The 18,093-nt window shown below is 37.9% G+C and overlaps 2 protein-coding genes across 2 annotated transcripts; both read left to right on the forward strand.

Moving 5' to 3' along the window:
* Positions 1-13,169: 13,169 nt before the first annotated feature.
* Positions 13,170-14,102, forward strand: LOC123812780 (olfactory receptor 6C68-like). The gene has a single exon (XM_045829645.1). The coding sequence runs from the start codon at positions 13,170-13,172 to the stop codon at positions 14,100-14,102; it is 933 nt and encodes a 310-aa protein (XP_045685601.1).
* Positions 14,103-14,998: 896 nt separating this feature from the next.
* On the forward strand, positions 14,999-16,387 carry LOC123812591 (elongation factor 1-alpha 1-like). The gene is given in 3 exon segments (XM_045829372.1): positions 14,999-15,289; positions 15,292-16,142; positions 16,144-16,387. Coding segments are annotated over 3 exon segments (1,386 nt in total).
* Positions 16,388-18,093: the final 1,706 nt, after the last annotated feature.

Raw genomic sequence — 18,093 nt, forward strand, 5'->3', positions numbered from 1 at the left:
TTTGTCCATGTGCTCTTTATAGTAGTCCCTGAAAACCCTTTCCTCCACTGTCCCTTCCCCCTTACCCTCTGGCTATTGTTAGATTGTTTTTAATTTCAGTATCTCTGGTTATATTTTGTTTACTTTTTTCTTTTGTTGATTATGTTCCGGTTAAAGGTGAGATCATATGGTATTTGTTCCTCACCACCTGGCTTATTTCACTTAGCATAATATTCTTCAATTCCATCCATGCTGTCGCAAAGTGTAGGAGCTCCTTCTTTTTCTCTAAATGTGTATTCAATTGTGTAAATGTACCATTGTTTTTTGATCTACCCACTTACTGATGGGCAGTTAGTGCTTCCAGCACTTGACTATTGTAAATTGTGCTGCTATGAACATTGGGGTGCATAGTTTCTTTTAGATTGGTGTTTCAGGGCTCTTAGGATATAATCCTAGCCATCGAATTACTGAGTCAAAGGCAGTTCCACTTTTAGTTTTCTGAGGAAGTTCCATACTGTTTTCCACAGTGGCTGCACCAATCTACATTCCCACCAACAGTGCTCTAGGATTCCCTTTTTTCCACATCCTTTCCAACACTTGTTTGTTGATTTCTTTGTAATGGCCATTCTGGTTGGTGTGAAATGGTATCTCATTGTGGTTTTAATTTGTATCTCTTTGATGGTTAGTGCTGCTGAGCATCTTTTCATATGTCTCTGGGCCCTCTGTAAGTCCTCCTTGGCAAAGTGTCTGTTCAAGTCTTCTGCCCATTTTTTAATTGGGATTTTTGTCTTCCTGGAGTGGAGTTGTGTGAGTTCTTTATACACTTTGGAGATCAGACCCTTCTCCAAGGTATCATTTAGAAATATATTTTACCATATAGTTGGTTCCTGTTTCAATTTGATGTTGTTTTCTTTAGCTGTGCAGAAGCTTTTTATTTTGATGAGGTCCTATTTGTTTATTCTTTCCTTTATGTCCTTGCTTTAGGGGACATATCAGTGAAGATGTTGCTGTGTGGAATGCCTGAGATTTTCATACTGATATTTTTCTCTCAGACTTTTAAGGTGTCATGACATATTTAAGTCTTTTATTTACCTTGAATTTATTTTTGTGTATGGTGTAAGTTGGTGATTGAGTTTCATTTTCTTGCAGGTAGCTGTCCAGCTCTCCCAACACCATTTGTTGATGAAGCTATTTTACTCTATTTTATGTTTCTTCCCCTTTTATGAAATATTAATTGACCATTGAGACTTAGGTTTATTTCTGAATTCTCTGTTCAGTTCCATTAGTTTATGTGTCTGTTCTTATGCCAGTACCAGACTGTTTTGATTACAGTGGCTTTGTAATACATTTTGATATCAGTTATTGTGATCCCTCCTACTTTGTTCTTCTTTCTCAAAATTGCTACAGCTATTTGGGGTCATTTCTGGTTCCATATAAATTTTTGGAGTATTTGTTTTAGATTGTGAAATCTAGATTGTGTCATTGATATTTTAATAGGAATTGCATTGAATCTATAGATTGCTCTGGGTAGTATGGACATTTTAATGATGTTAATTCTTCTAATCCATGAACACAGTGTATGCCTCTGCTTATTTTTGTCTTCCTTAGTTTGCTTCTTCAGTGTTCTATAAATGTCCAAGTACAAGGGTTTTAAGTGCTTGGCTACAGTTTTTCTTAGCTAATTTATTTTTACTTTTTTTTACAATAGTTATTGGGTTTTTTTTTTAGTTTCTCTCTCTGATAGTTCATGCTTGGTATACAAAACTGCCACCAATTTCTGAATATTGACTTTGTATCGTGTACTTTGCCAAATTCACTTATTAGGTTGAGTAGTTTTTTTAGTGGAGTGTATAGGGTTTTCTATGTACACTATCACGTTGTCTGTGAATAATGACAATTTTACTTCCTCCTATCTAATTTGTATGACTTTTATTTTTGTTTCTTGTCTGAGTGCTTTGGCTAAGACTTCCAGTACTATGTTGCATAAGAGTGGTGAAAGTGGGCACCCTTCTCATTTCCTGACCTTAAAAGAAACTCTTTTAGTTTTTGCCCATTGAATATGATGTTGGCAGTAGGTTTTTCATATGTGGCCTTTATTATGTTGAGGTATGGTTACTCTATTCCTACTTTTCTGAGAGCTTTTATCATAAACAGGTGCTGGATTTTATCAAGTGCTTTCTCTGCATCTATAGGTAAGATTTTGTAATTTTTGACCTTCATTTTGTTTATGTGATGTATCACATCTTTTCATTTGTGAATATTTTACTATCCTTGCATCCCAGGAATAAATCCCCACTTGACATTACTTATAATCTTTTTGATGTATTGCTGGATTTTTGTTAAGGACTGTAGCCTCCAATTTCATCAGGATTATTGGCTTATAATTTTCTTGGTTGTGTCTTTTCAGTCTAATTAGATTCAACACAATTGTTATCAAAATAGCAATGGTGTTTTTCACAGAACTAGAACAAATAATCCAAAAGTTTATATGGAACCACAAAAGACCCCAAATATCCTCAGCAATCTGAGAAAGAAGAACAAAGTTGAAGGTATCATGCTACCTGATATCAAACAGAAAGCTATAGTAATTAAAACACATGTAAGGGGAATGAAAACAGAGATATAGACCAATGGAACAAAATGGAGAGCTCAGAAAAAACCCCATGCCTATACGGTCAATTAATATATGACAAAACAGGAATAAATATACCATGTAAAGACAGTCTATTAAAAAATGGTGTTGGGAAACTGGACAGATACACATGAAATGATGAAACCTGATCATCTTCATTATTCTTGTATGTACAAGAATAAACTCAAAATAGTTTAAAGACTTAAATGTAAAATTTAATACCACAAAACTCCTAGAAGGCAACATAAGCAGTAAATATCTGACATTTCTCTTAGCATTATTTTTTCTGACATATCTCCTTGGGCAAGAGAAACAAACAGACAAAAATAAACAAATTGGGCTACATCAAACTCAAAACTTTTGTACAGAAAAACCCATAAACAAATGAAAAGAAAACCTACTGAATGGGAGACAAAATCTGCCAATGATACATCTGATAAAGTATTAATATCCAAAATGTATAAAGAATCCATACAACTAAACACCAGAAAAAACAGACCACCTAATTAAAAAATAGGCAGAGAACCTGAGCATATGTGAAAATAGGGGACCAAGGATTTTGGTGGAACCGAAAAACCAGACCCTAAGAAGAGTGCTGCAAGAAGGTAGGGTCCCAGGGACCAGCGTGTGGTCCGGGGGGCTGCAGCTCCAGGCCCAGTGCCTGCTGCTGGGTTTGCCACAGAGTCCTTGGGAGAGAGCTGGGACAACTGCTCCCTCCCCAGCCAAACAAGGTCTGAGTGGCACTAGGAGGAACTCAGTTGCTAGCAAACACACAAGGGCTGTGAGCACCCTTGGAGGCTGTGGACACCGGCAGGGTTGAGTGGTGCAGTGGGCCCTGATCCCCACAGTCACTGGTCTGGCTGGAGAGTTGGGATGCGGGAGAAGCCAGGCCATTGTGTAGGGCCACAGGCTTGAATAGGAGGAATTTCTCGAGAGGAAGGAGTGAAAAGACAGACACTGGGGAATTCTCCTAAAGTGATCAATCGCTCCAGCCTCCCTGCCACCCAGCCAAGGGCGCACGGGCACGCGTGCACGGGAAAGCATCCCCCCACCCCAGTCCACAGCAGTAACCCTGGGGAAAGGCCCGATTCCCACACCCAGGGTGCAGGGCTGAGCAGCCACCATAGCTTCCCAGACAGTGTGTGTGCCGCTGACCAAGGAAGAAAAACCTTACCAATCATACCCCTCAGCCTGCTGCAGCCAGCAAGAGCAGAAAACCCAGTTTGGCCCGTTTGAAACCAAGAGACTTTTAAATTTTATTCTATTTTTTTACCAATTCTTAATTTTTAAATTTTTATTATTTTTATTCTCTTTTAATTTCTTTTTCTTCTCTTTCCTGCTTTCTGGTTTTATTCCTTCCTCCTTTTTTTCCTCTAATTTTATCTCTTCTTCCTTCCTTCATCTCCCTTTTCTATTTTTTTTTTAAATACCTAAAGTGAGACAAAATACTGTACCTGTGAAAAGACCAAAGTGGAACCCAAAGAAGGGGCATCACAACAGCTGGGACAGTGAGACAAACTTCACTCTGCTATTACAGAGAACCTGCAAATTATTGCATATTTGTATTATTATTATTTTTCCAGTATTCTCACATCTTTTTAAATAGTATTTTTGTATCCCCCTTCTTTTTGTATAGTCTGCTTTGCTAGGCTGGTTATATTGTATGATCTGACAGCTTTCCCCTGATATCTCTTTCATAGAGTAGTGCTAATCTACTGTCTTTTATCTCACCTGTGTCCCATTAGCACACTACTCAAGGTTCTGTGCTCCCTATTCTAGTTACCTAGATCTCATAGATTCTGTCATATGATTGTTGCCCTAATATTATTGTAAATAATTGCTGTTCCATGCAATTGTAATTACTTCACAACACCCCTCCCAGATCTTAGCCCATTTCAAAGTTTCCTGAACTCTAATACTATAGTGGTTAACTATATTCTCTCACACACTACACATATTTACTATCCTTTACTCTCACCTTACCTCAGAATTTGACCTCCCACAACCTCACTGCTCTCTAGACCCAACTCACAATCCTTCCTTCCCCAACAAGAGTCTTATCTTCTTTCCATCCTTTCTAAAAATAAGCTAGCTGGGTGGAAGATCACGGTTAACACTATACGTAGTCAAAGGATCTTCTATCTCTTCTCTACCGGCTGATAGTGTAAATATCATAGAATACTCTCTTGCTGTATGAAACCATTTTGCCTTCCCCCTCCAACTGATCACAAAAAAGAGTAGGTGGAAGTGGTGAACACCAGGATACCCATTGGAAGAGGAAACCCAACAACAAAGGAACCACCAACAGAGAACAACAGAAAAAGGTGAAGGAGGGAGTGGTAACCACACAAATGTCAACCCAGGACCTATTTGGAAATACAATTAAACAGTAGAGACAGTACCCAATACAAACAACTGAACAAGAGCAAGAGAGAATCCTTAAAACCTTATACACAAGGAAGAACCAGCTTCAACACAACCTGCCCTCACCAGCACAACAAAATATAAGAAGTGGTGGACAGAGTGACTCTCATTTAACCAGCTGGTGGGAAGGAACCACCAAAGAAGGACCCAACACCAATCAAAACCCAAATGCAAACACAAAGCCAACTTAAATGACAGCCCAAGACGAGTGAGCTCAGGAGGTCAAGGAAACTGCACCACTGAAACTCACTGCTATTCTACTAAAGAAGTTCAAACATAAACCCAGGGAGCCAGAACAGATCAATATAAGAAGCTGAGGTGAACAAGAAGAGTCTCATAAACAATGGGAAGACAAAGAAATGATCCCCAAATGAAAGGAAAGGAGGAAGCCTCAGAAAGAATGCTAAATGAAATAGAGGCAATTCAACTATCAGATATTGATCAGATAATCAAAGCAATGATTGTCAGGAAGCTCAATGAGCTCACAATGAGCTACCAGAAACTACAGGGAAGCTACAATGAACTCACTGAAAACTACATCAACATGAAAAAGGAAATGGAAACTCTCAACAAGGACCAAGAGGAAATGAAGAATAAAATTTCTGAACTGAAGAACACAGTAGAAGGAATGAAAAGCAGGATCGATGAAGCAGAAGATCGGATCAGCGACCTAGAGGACAAAGTAGAAGAAAACACCCAGAAAGAGCAAGAAAAGGAAAAGAGGCTTAAAAAGAATGAAGAGGGATTAAGAGAAATGCAAGACAATATGAAACGTAATAATATCCGTATAATAGGGATACCAGAAGGAGAAGAAGAAGAACAAGGGATAGAACACCTATTTGAAAAAGTAATGATGGAAAACTTCCCTAATTTGATGAGAGAAAAAGTCACACAAATCCAGAAAACAGAGAATTCCAATCAAGAGGAATCCAAAGAGGGTTAATTCAAGATATATCATAATTAAAATGGCAAAATACCAAGACAAAGAGAGAACCTTAAAAGCAGCAAGGGAGAAACAGGAAGTGACATACAAGGGAACCCCAATAAGGCTAACAGCTGACTTCTCAATGGAAACACAACAAGCCAGAAGACATTGGCAAGAAATATTCCAAGTAATGAGAACCAGAGGTCTGCAACCAAGGCTACTTTACCCAGCAAGGCTCTCAATCAAGATAGAAGGCCAAATAAGAAGCTTTCCAGACAAAAGAAGTCTAGAAGAATACACCTCCACCAAACCAGTGCTGCAAGAGACGCTAAAGGTTCTGCTTTAAGGAAAAGGAAAAGAGAGAGAGGAACACAGGTACAAAAATGGCAATGAATAAGTACCTATCAGTAATAACCTTAAACGTAAATGGATTAAATGCTCTAATCAAAATACATAGAATAGCTGAATGGATAAGCATGACCCACACATATGTTGCCTACAAGAGACCCATCTCAGTACAAAGAATCTACACAGACTAAAAGTGAAGGGCTGGAAACAAATTTTCCAAGCAAATGGACAGGAAATAAAAAATAGGCAGAGAACCTGAATAGGTACTTCTCCAGAAAGGACATACAGATGGCCAATAAACATACAAAAAGATGCTCAATGTCACAAATCATCAGAGAAATGATAATTAAAACTGGGATGAGATACTACCTCACACCTGTCAAAATGACTATCATTAATAAATCAACAGACAACAAGTGTTGGTGAGGATGTGGAGAAAAGAGAATCTTAGTGCACTGTGGGTGCAAATGCAGATTGGTGCAGCCACTGTACAAATAGTATGGAGGTTCCTAAAAAAATTTAAAGCAGAACTACTTTTCCAATCCTGGGTATATATCCAAAGAAGTCCAAAATACTAATTGAAAAAAATACATGCACCCCTATGTTCAGTACACCATTATTTACAAAAGCCAAGATGTGGAAGCAAACCAAGTGCACATCAATAGACAAGTTGATAAAGGAAAGGTGATGCATATACACAATGGAATATTACTTAGCCATAAAAGAATATAATCTCACTGTTTGTGACAGCATGAATGGAACTATAGGTTATTATGCTAATTCAAATAAATCAGAGAAAGACAAATACTATATAATTTCACTTATATGCAGAATCTAAAGAAAAAATAAATGAAGAAACAAAATAGAAACTAACTCATAGATACAGAGAAAAAACTGATGGCTGACAGGGGAGGAGGATTGGGAGGCTGGGTGAAAAACAGAAATTAAGGAGTACAAATTAATAGTTACAAAATTGTCACAGGGATGTAAAGTACAACATAGAGAATATAGTCAATAATATTATAATAACTGTGTATGGTGCCAGGAGGGTACCTGAAATACCAGGGAGATCACTTTGTAAAGTGTATGGTTGTCTAACCTGTATGCTGTATATCTGAAACCTATACAATTATATAGAATGTCAAAAAATAAAATAAATGTTTAAAAGTTACCCATATATATAACCTACAAACCAACTAACCATTCCTCTTTAGTCCAAGATATTTACCCAAGAGAAATGAAAGCATATTTCCCTATAAATCTAGTGTACAGCTGTTCATAGGAACATTATTTGTCATAGTCACACACTGGAAAGACCTTATAGGTCCATTCAACACTGGAATCTATTCAAAAGTATAAAGGGATGAACTACTGGCACACATCAAAACAGGGGTGAATCTTAAATTCATACTCAGTGTAAGAAGCCAGAGGGGGGGAAACAATCTTGCATTATTGTATTTACTGAAACTTGTAAAGGGAAAACAAACTAATCTGTAGAGACAGACTACTTATTCATGGTAGCCTGAGGAATGGAGGTGTGCAGAAGGAGGGTGCAAGGGTGTGCAAAGGTGTGCAAGGACACATTTGGGGGGGTGATGGACACATTCACTCTTTTGATGGTGTTAATGTTTTCACAGTAGTGTTTATATGTCCAAACTTATCAAATTGTACACTGTTAATATGTGCAGTTTATTTTATTTTTCCTTCAATAAAGGCATTAAGAAAAGAAAATGAATTAAATAACCTTACACTTGTCTTCTTGTCTCCAAGGACCCTGGAGCCAAGGCAGCATTTGTTATTTTGTTGTGCCAAAGGAAATTACTCAAAAGATTCATTAGTGACTCTTGAGTGTAAATCACCAAGGACTTTTTGTTTATTCATTTATTTCTAAGTAGAGCAAACTAAAAAAAAATAGTTAGGGTTGGTAAAGTACAAACCTCCATGCCTGTCTAGAGATATTGAAATCCCAACTCTTTCAAAAGAAAGGAGAAGAAGAGAGTTTCTGGCATTCCACTTTGAGATGCTCTTTTCCTCTCCTAAATATTAAAATATATAAGAAAATATTTCTTAGCCCTTTCATGAAAAAGTCAATCTAATTTGTTGGAGACCACAATATCAGAGAACTTTCTACATGTTCAGAGAAATGCCATATTCAGTGTGAACATGAGGAGAACCTACCACTTTGAACTACATGCCTTTAAGAATTACTATTTTTAAACTACTTAAGGACATTATGACTGAGTGGCAGAAAAGTAAGTATAACAGATTTTGCAACATTAGTAATATTTCCATTTTTAAAACTTTGGCTATAGTTTTCTCTGAGGACAAAGAGATTTCACCTGCCCATATTAAAATCAGATATATGAGTCATAATATATTTTATAAAGCCCTCAAAATATATGATATAACTTCATAGTAAATATGTGGATATATAAATAGGAATCCTAATATAAGAAATATCCATAAATTATATCAGCTATCTTATTGACCTCAAATTGCAAAATTACAACACCCAGTGTGTGTGTGTGTGTGTGTGTGTGTGTGTATGTGTGTGTCTTTACAACTCCAAAAAGATTGGCTGTACTAACATCACTCATTAGAAGTCTCTGCCTCTTTTTAAAGAGTTATTGAAAGATAAAAAGAAGTCAGTTGGTTGTAAGTCATTGTCAATTAATTCATTAAATTCTGTTTTGTAATACTTTGTAAAAAATTTTTGAACATCAAGTAATGCCCATAGCATGTTGAGCTGAGTAAGGTTACATAGTGATGCATGAGTGGCCTGAAAGACAAGGAGAAAGGATGACAGAAAAGTTGGTAGACTGCAGCAACCACTCTTCACTACTTTTGAATTTAATCTAATATGTTGAATATGTGCCAGAATTCCCTAGTAGGGGTCTACTTTTCAGGCAAACCATGACTGCATGTCAGCACTTCTTTCCTAGGCAGGTGACTACTACTAGTGGATGTAACAGTATAAATTAGGCAAATCATAAGGTGTGGCTGTGTGTTGACCTCAAGATGAATAAAATACAATAAAAACCAATGAAAAGTAACTTCTTACAAATAAATTGTAGTTTTGAAAGGAATTTTCTTCATTCATTGATATGGAATTACAAGCATTGAAACACTGATTGAAAGCTAAAACTATTCAAGCCCCCCGCCCCCGCCCATGTAATTAATTCTGATGCATGAGACAAATGACTGTGGGGCAGCTTTTTGCATAAACTCAGCATCAAAACCCCATGACCTCTGGATTTAACACTGCATTAATAAATAACAGTGAGGGTGGAAACACACTATCAATAAAACATTCAATAACTTTTTTGAAAAACCAAGGAAAGAAGAGAAGGCAACTATGATTTTTGTCACAATTGTAAAGACTACTTCACAAAGTGACTTAATAAAAATAGCTTTTCTTAAAAAAAGCAAAAAACCCACAAAATTTTCTAGTTATGATTCAGAGATTTAGAAAATTTAATAAGCATGTTCAGTATCACAGCATTATGAATTTAAGTCAAAATATGAAGAAATCACTGTATGTGTGCTTTGAGATGTACAAAGGGGAACCCCCAAAGCTAGAATTTATTTATTAAAAAATGTATATTTATTCTTACATATTTTATCTTTAGTCCACCTATTGAGACATTTTCCACTGCTCAAAACAGTTTTGAATTCCTAAAATGCATTTTGATGCCTTTTAGTGTTTCTGCCATTGTTTGTTTCACTTCTTCCACATTGACAAACATTTCCCTTTGAAGACTTTTTTTTTAACCAGAGGAAACAAAAAAATGTTGCTTCAACAAGATCAGGTGAATAAGGAGGGTAGGGCATGGGATCATGGTGTTTATGGTCAAAAACTGCTGAACACTCAGCAGGGTGTGGGCAGGTGCACTGGTAAATCACCCATAGTGAAAAGGGCAAACATCTTGAAAGAGTCTTCAAAAAAAAATTCACTGAAGCCAAAAGCAGCCTCTAATGAAAACAGCAGCTGGTACACTGATACAGATGGGTTTCTACAACACTCACCTAGCAGGGGAAGCCTGTACTACAAGGGGTCTGCCTGCCCTCCAAAAGATAATTTCAGTTTGGGGGGATTCTCTCTTAAATTTATTCAGAAAATTTTTTAGACATTGACAGTGTATGTGGAAATGTGTTACTTGCTGCTGTCACAGTGAGAAAAACATGATCCCAACAAAGATGTTCTCTGGATAAACCCTAACATTGTGGCAAGTTTTGTTTGTTATGGGACACAGGAGAGGGTATAGGCTAGGACAGTCATCAGAATTGCAGAAAACTTCCTAGGGGAAACAGTGCTTCCAATGAAAATTGCTGATTAGGTTTGCTCAATTAAGACTGAGAATGTGGGAAAGGATATAAAAGAGAATTGCTCACCATAAAAACTGGCACAGAATGCATGGTTCACAGATGGAAACAGCGAGTGAGCAAAACAAGAGGGGAGATGGCATACCACGTGGAAGGTCATGACTTTTGTTTCAAGCACATTGAAATGGACATGCCTGTGATCTGTGCAAGCAGATATGTTGGGGGCAGAGGTTCAATTTATAAGTAGATATATTTTGGTAGTTAATTTCATATGTAAGTCAGAAACAATCAATTACTAGAAAGAAATTTAGTATTTATTAAGTGATAGGTGTTATTTAAAAATAGTGGGAACTGTGGAGAAAACAGTGAGACTGTATATTTAGAGGTGAAAAGGAAATAATAAGTCCAAGGAATCAAAACAGGTCAAAAGATAACAAAGATCATGTGTGTAATTTTTTAAGTTAATTTATGAAAATATTTCATAAATATAAATGCAAAAAATTGTGTTTACAATAGTATATCCTGCACAATAGCTTCCACACTGATAGAGAAATGTAGAAGGAAGACAAGGGAGGGAAAGATATATGCTGCTGTCTTGTGTATAAGCCTTAGCATTGCTCAAAGGAGAAAATCGCATAACAGAAGGAAAAAATCTGAGGTGCCATGTTTGGAGCTGGGGCTACTGCTGGCAGCATTCCTCCTTCACCCCCAGGATGCCCTCCCAGTGCTGTTCAGCTGGCAGTCATGCAGGGAGCCAATGCCCTCATAAGTCAGCAGAAGGGGAACTGTTTCATGGGAGGCACAGATGGTGGCTATAGCATCTGGTGAGGAACCAAGGCCTCCTCTGTGCCAGGAAAGACATCACATACCTTCAGCACTTCTCACAATGTAACTGCTTTATTTATATTAACCTGAAGTTGCAGTTTAAGACACATGTTGATGGGGTGTCTTCCTGGTGCCCAAACTTTCATGCACTTTTCAAACTTAATAAGGAACCATGTAATGGTAGCAGTACCTCCCGAAAGCACTTGGGGGTAGGGGAGGTGCCTATTCATAAAATGAATGTGGGCGAAGCAGCCCTAAGGATCTTCCTTTAATTCCTCTGGAGTAATACTGTACCATACTGGTCTTTGCTTTTAGTAATAAAACATCAAATCAGGTTTGGAGGGAACTTTGATCTCCCTAAGAATTAAAGTTGCCAAATTATTCTGATTCATCTTTAATCTCCTTTAAGTCTTTGATTTATATGACTTGTTATAAATGCATTAGTTGTCTGCCTTTTCTTTTCCATCCTTGTCCCACATCCCACCCTTAGCCCATCCTTCATTCCCTCCCGCCATCTCCACTGAATCAAGGGTGCAGGACAGAAAGCCAGTCAGACTAGTTTCCTTCTCTCCTTGCACTTCTCCCCACTTGTCATCTTTTAATTAGTCTTTCTCAAGGGTCCTCTGAACCCCACTCTGTGCCCAAGCACAGACTCCATTACTTCTGCTTAGCAATTCCATCTCCTCAGGCAAAAGATGAGGGTACCTTTGGACCCTACTCCTAGGTTGCCTCTTCATACATGAACCAAATCCAAATTTGCTTTGGTGCCAGAAAAACTGAGCTTGTTTGAACAATACACAGTAACACAAACTGTACTGTTAACAACAGTTTGTTTACAATGTGTGTCTGGGCAGGGGGCAATGAGGAGGATGAATTTCACAAGCCTAATGACTTTAGAGCCAAAATTAAGGGGAGTTTTCAGATAAAAAATTGGTCACCATTTATTGTCTGAGTGTCTAATGCAGCCACCCATGGTTCCCAAGAATTCCTCAGCTGGGTTAATGGGGTCCTATTGTGAATGCCTCACTGCAAAATGACTCGAGTCTAGTGAAATCTCATTAGGGTTAAGACTGTTTCAGGGATTCCTAATATTTTAATTTATCAGCAATTGGAGTTAATTTTATTTTATAATTTCAGTTCATCTAAATTGTGTTCTGTACATGTGATGTTTGACTGTACCATTGACTGTTAATGGAAGTCCAGAGTTGTATGTCTCTCTCTACACTGTGGTGCACTTGTGGATTTTTTATACTAAAAATGTTGAATGAAGACTATTTTGAGGATTTGGAAAAAAAGGAAAAATATCTTATTATGAAGCTAGAGAAGAGACTTTAATTTCTGGTAAGATTCTACAGAGCGAGTCCAAATTATATATCGCACATTTGGACAAGGACCAAATTGTTAACTAAAAACATAACTTAAATAATGTATTTTATTCTTTTACTTAGCTCTGAATAAGAACAAATTTGGGAGGAGCCAAAATGACACTTTCATTACCCATGAAATCATGCCACATTAGCAAATACATCCAATATCCATAGAAGATTCAAAATATAATATGAATAAAGAAACAAAATATAATATGAAATATAGTAAAGGTTACTAGAGCTGATTAAATTAAATTAATTAAAGTTACATTTTATATAGATATGTGACCTATATATTAATCTATCTTAATTATTGGGCATACAGATTGGACAGAAGTAATCAGTGATGAAAAACTATACAGTAACAACATTCATTCTGCTGGGACTGACAGAAGACCCTCAGCTGCAAGTTCTGATTTTTATCTTTCTATTTTTCACCTACATGCTGAGTGTCACTGGAAACCTGACCATCATCACACTCACCTCTGTGGATCCCCACCTTAAAACACCCATGTACGTTTTTTTGCAAAATTTCTCCTTCTTAGAGATCTCATTCACGTCTGCCTGTATTCCCAGATACTTGTATAACATAGCAACAGGTGACAAGGTCATTACCTACAATGCTTGTGTAATCCAAGTGTTTTTTACCGACCTCTTTGCATTAACAGAATTTTTCCTCTTAGCTGCCATGTCCTATGACCGCTATGTGGCCATCTGCAAGCCCCTGCACTATGTGACCATCATGAGCAGCAAAGTCTGCAGGAGACTCACTTTTTCCTGTTGGTTGGCTGGATTGTTGGTCATAACCTCCCCACTTAGTCTGGGGCTAAATCTGAAATTCTGTGATTTGAATGTCATTGATCATTTTCTCTGTGATGCTGCTCCTCTTCTGAAGATATCATGTTCAGACACATGGATCATGGAACAAAGTGTTTTAATCTGTGCTGCGCTTACCTTCACTTTGACTTTTATGTGTGTAGTTCTATCCTATAGTTATATTATTAATACAATTTTAGGATTTCCATCTGCCCAGCAAAGAAAAAAGGCCTTTTCCACCTGTTCTTCACATATGATTGTGGTTTCCATCACCTATGGTGCATGCATGTTCATCTATATGAATCCTACAGCAAAGGAAGAGGTGACTATTAATAAAGTGGTTTCACTGCTCATTTCCTCTATTTCACCTATGTTAAACCCTTTTATTTATACACTGAGAAATAAGCAAGTGAAGAAAGCCTTCAATGACTTGATAAAAAAGAATTGCATCATTCTTAAGTAAAATAAACTAGCAGTCAATAAATAAAGTTAAAATAAAAGATGAATGGCTGCTAAACCTTTCCACTGGAGTTTATAATTTTTTTACTGTTTAATAATCTATATTTCAGTTACATTATGTTTCTCAGTCGTCTTTAGTTTTGCTTACATTGTACCTTAATTGACTTGTTTGTTTCCTTTGTTTTTTACTCAACCTCTTGTAGGAGATTTGTTTCAATGAAAAAAAAAAGAAAATATACATCTTGTACATTGATTTGTAGATGAGTATAATCTCACATAATTAAATTTTATGATATAATAAAAACCATTATTTAGTTTTCTATAAACTGGTAGCATAAACTACTGATTACCATACTCACACGTGCATAAAATATTATACTATAAAATTTCAAGTACGAATTGAAATATTATGATGAGATATTGAATAGGATGAATGCTAGCATTATATAATGATACAAGGAACAACAGAGAGAAAAGATAATAGCACTTTTAGTAGTGTGGGTAATTACATTAAACAAGAATAACGTACTAGATAAAACCTCACAAATATTCTTTTGACTATATAGCTAAGTGTAAAGGGTAAAATGTGGGCAATCACAAGGTATAAGAGTTATACTTTTATCAGAAATGAAGATGAAAAATCCCATATGTGATCTGTGGATTGCCAGGAAAGCAAAGAATAGAGGATGCAGAGGAGGAGCCAGTTGTTGAATTACAGGTTACAGGGAACTGGGTTAAATGTCCATATGGAGATGGGAGATGAAGTGGGAGATGAAGTGTCACAATTAAAGTGGTGAAAGCACATGGAACTAAAAGAATAGCATAAAGTCAAGACTAACTTTTTTTTGCAATGGGTTTGCCGCCAGAACACAGCAAAACCACCACTAAATCAAAGCCAAAATGGGAAAGGAAAAGATTCACATCAACATTGTGGTTATTGGACATGTAGATCCTGGCAAGTCTACCACTACTGGCTATCTGATCTATAGATGCTGTGAGATTGACAAAAGAACCATTGAAAAAGTTGAGAAGAAAGCTGCTGGGATGGGGAAGAGCTCCTCCAAGTATGCCTGGGTCTTGGATAAACTGAAAGCTGAACTTGAGTATGGTATCACCATTGATATCTCCCTGTGTAAATTTGAAACCAGCAAGTATTATGTGACCATCATTGATGCCCCAGGACACACAGACTATTTATCAAGAACATGATTACAGGGACATCTCAGGCTAACTGTGCTGTCCTGATTGTTGCTGCTGGTGTTGGTGACTTTGAAACAGCTATCTTCAAGAATGGGCAGGCCCGTGAGCATGCCCTCCTGGCTTACATACTGGGTGTGAAACAGCTGATTGTTGGTGTTAACAAAATGAATTCCACTGAGCTGCCCTACAGCCAGAAGAGACATGAGGAAATTGTTAAAGAAGTCAGCACCTACATTAAGAAAATTGGCTACAACTCTGACACAGTAGCTTTTGTGACAATTTCTAGTTGGAATGGTGACAATAGGCTGGAGCCAAGTGCTAACATACCTTGGTTCAAAGGATGGAAAGTCACCCATAAAGATGGCAGTGCCAATGGAACCACACTGCTTGAAGCTCTGGATTGCATCCTGCCACCAACTTGTACAATTGACAAGCTCCTGCATCTACCTCTCCAGGATGTCTACAAAATTGGTGCCATTGGTACTATCTCTGTGGGCTGAGTGGAGACTGGTGTTCTCAAACCTGGTATGGTGGTTATCTTTGCTCCAGTCAATGTTACAGCTGAAGTAAAGTCTGTTGAAATGCACTGTGAGGCTTTGAGTGAAGCTCTTCCTGGGGCCAATGTGGGCTTCAATGTCAAGAAAGTGTCTGTCAAAGATGTTTATCGTGGCAATGTGGCTGGTGACAGCAAAAATGACCCACCAATGGAAGTTGCTGGCTTTACAGCTCAGGTGATTATCTCAACCATCCAGGCAAAATCAGTGCTGGATAATGCACCTGTTCTGGATTGTCACACAGCTCATATCACTTGCAAATTTGCTGAACTGAAGGGGAGGATTGATTTGCTCTGGGAAAAAGCTGGAAGATGGCCCAAAGTTTTTGAAATCTGGTGATGCTGCCATTGTAGATATGGTTCCTGGCAAGCCCATGTGTGTTGAGAGCTTCTCTGATTATCCTCCTCTGGGCCGCTTTGCTGTTCGTGACATGAGACAGACAGTTGCTGTTGGTGTCATCAAAGCAGTGGACAAGAAGGCAGTTGGAGCTGGAAAAGTCACCAAGTCTGCCCATAAAGTTCAGAAGGCTACATGAATATTATCCCCAACACCTGCCACCCCAGTCTTAATCAGTGGTGGAAGAACAGTCTCATAATTCTTTGTCTCAATTGGCCTCTTAAGTTTAGTAGTAAAGGACTGGTTAATGACTCAAATGCATTGTAAAACCTTCAGAAGGAAAGGAGGATGTTTTGTGGACCATTTTCTTCTTTGTGTGTGTGTGGCAGTTTTTAAGTTATTAGTTTTTAAAATCAGTACTTTAAAAATATGTTTTATTGATTATGCAATTACAGTTGTCCCATTTTCCCCCTTCACTCCCTTCTGCCCTGCACACCCTCTCCTACCCACATTCCCCCCACCCATAGTTCATGTCCATGTGTCATACTTGTAAGTTCTTTAGCTTCTACATTTCCCATACTATTCTTACCCTCCCCCTGTCTATTTTCTACCTACTATCTATGCTACTTATTCTCTGTACCTTTTTCCCCCTCTCCCCCTCCTACTCCCTTGTTGCTAACCCTCCATGTGATCTCCATTTCTGTGGTTCTGTTCCTGTTTTAGTTGTTTGTTTTTGTTTTTGTTTTAGGTGTGGATGTTAATAATTGTGAGTTGGCTGTCATTTTACTGCATGTGTTTTTATCTTCTTTTTCTTAGATAAATCCCTTTAACATTTCATAAAATAAGGGCTTGGTGATGATGAACTCCTTTAACTTGACCTTATCTGAGAAGCACTTTATCTGCCCTTCCATTTTAAATGAAAGCTTTGCTGGATAGAGCAATCTGGGATGTAGGTCCTTGCCTTTCATGACTTGGAATACTTCTTTCCAGCCCCTTCTTGCCTGTAAGGTCTCTTTTGAGAAATTAGCTGACAGTCTGATGGGAACTCCTTTGTAGGTAACTGTCTCTTTATCTCTTGCTGCTTCTAGGATTCTCTCCTTCATTTTAATCTTGGGTAATGTAATTCTGATGTGCCTTGGTGTGTTCCTCTTTGGGTCCAAATTCTTTGGAACTATCTGAGCTTCCTGGACTTCCTGGAAGTCTCTTTCCTTTGCCAGATTGGGGAAGTTCTCCTTTGTTATTTGTTCACATAACTTTTCCACTTGTTGCTCTTCCTTTTCTCCTTCTGGTACCTCTATAATTTGGATGTTGGAACATTTCAAGATGTCCTGGCAGTTCCTAAGCCTCTCCTCATTTTTTTGATTTCTTATTTCTTTATTCTTTTCTGTTTGGTTGTTTTTTTTTTCCTTCTGGTCCACACTGTTGATTTGAGCCCGTTTCCTTCCCATCACTATTCGTTCCCTGTACATTTTCCTTTATTTCACTTAGTATAGCTTTCATTTTTTCACCTAATTTGCAACCAAATTCAACCAATTCTGTGAGCATCCTGATCACCAGTGCTTTGAACTGTGCATCTGATAGGTTGGCAATCCCTTTGTTGCTTAGTTGTATTTGTTCTGGAGCTTTGTTGTGTTCTTTCATTTGGGCCATTTTTTTTTTGTCTTGATGCGTGTGTTATGTAGTAAGGAGTCGAGCCTTAGGAGTTCACCAGGGTGGGGCAAACCACGTTGCTGTGTTGTGATTCTATATGTGGGGGAGGGGTCTGAGAGGTAACAATGGCACTTGCTCCACTGTCTGCTGAATTTCAGTCCCTTCCACGACTTCCTCCAAGCAAACTGGGCCCTTCTGGTGTTGATTCCCAGGTGGGTGGGTTTGTATATGTTCTAGGGCCCTGTGGATCTCTCC

Source organism: Phyllostomus hastatus, unplaced genomic scaffold (genome assembly GCF_019186645.2).
Source record: "Phyllostomus hastatus isolate PE091 unplaced genomic scaffold, TTU_PhHast_1.1 phas_scaffold_93, whole genome shotgun sequence".
Classification (NCBI taxonomy): domain Eukaryota; kingdom Metazoa; phylum Chordata; class Mammalia; order Chiroptera; family Phyllostomidae; genus Phyllostomus; species Phyllostomus hastatus.

Bases quoted from the DNA above. Each gene is read 5' to 3' on its own strand.
- LOC123812780 (XM_045829645.1), top strand. From the start codon at position 13,170: ATGAAAAACTATACAGTAACAACATTCATTCTGCTGGGACTGACAGAA.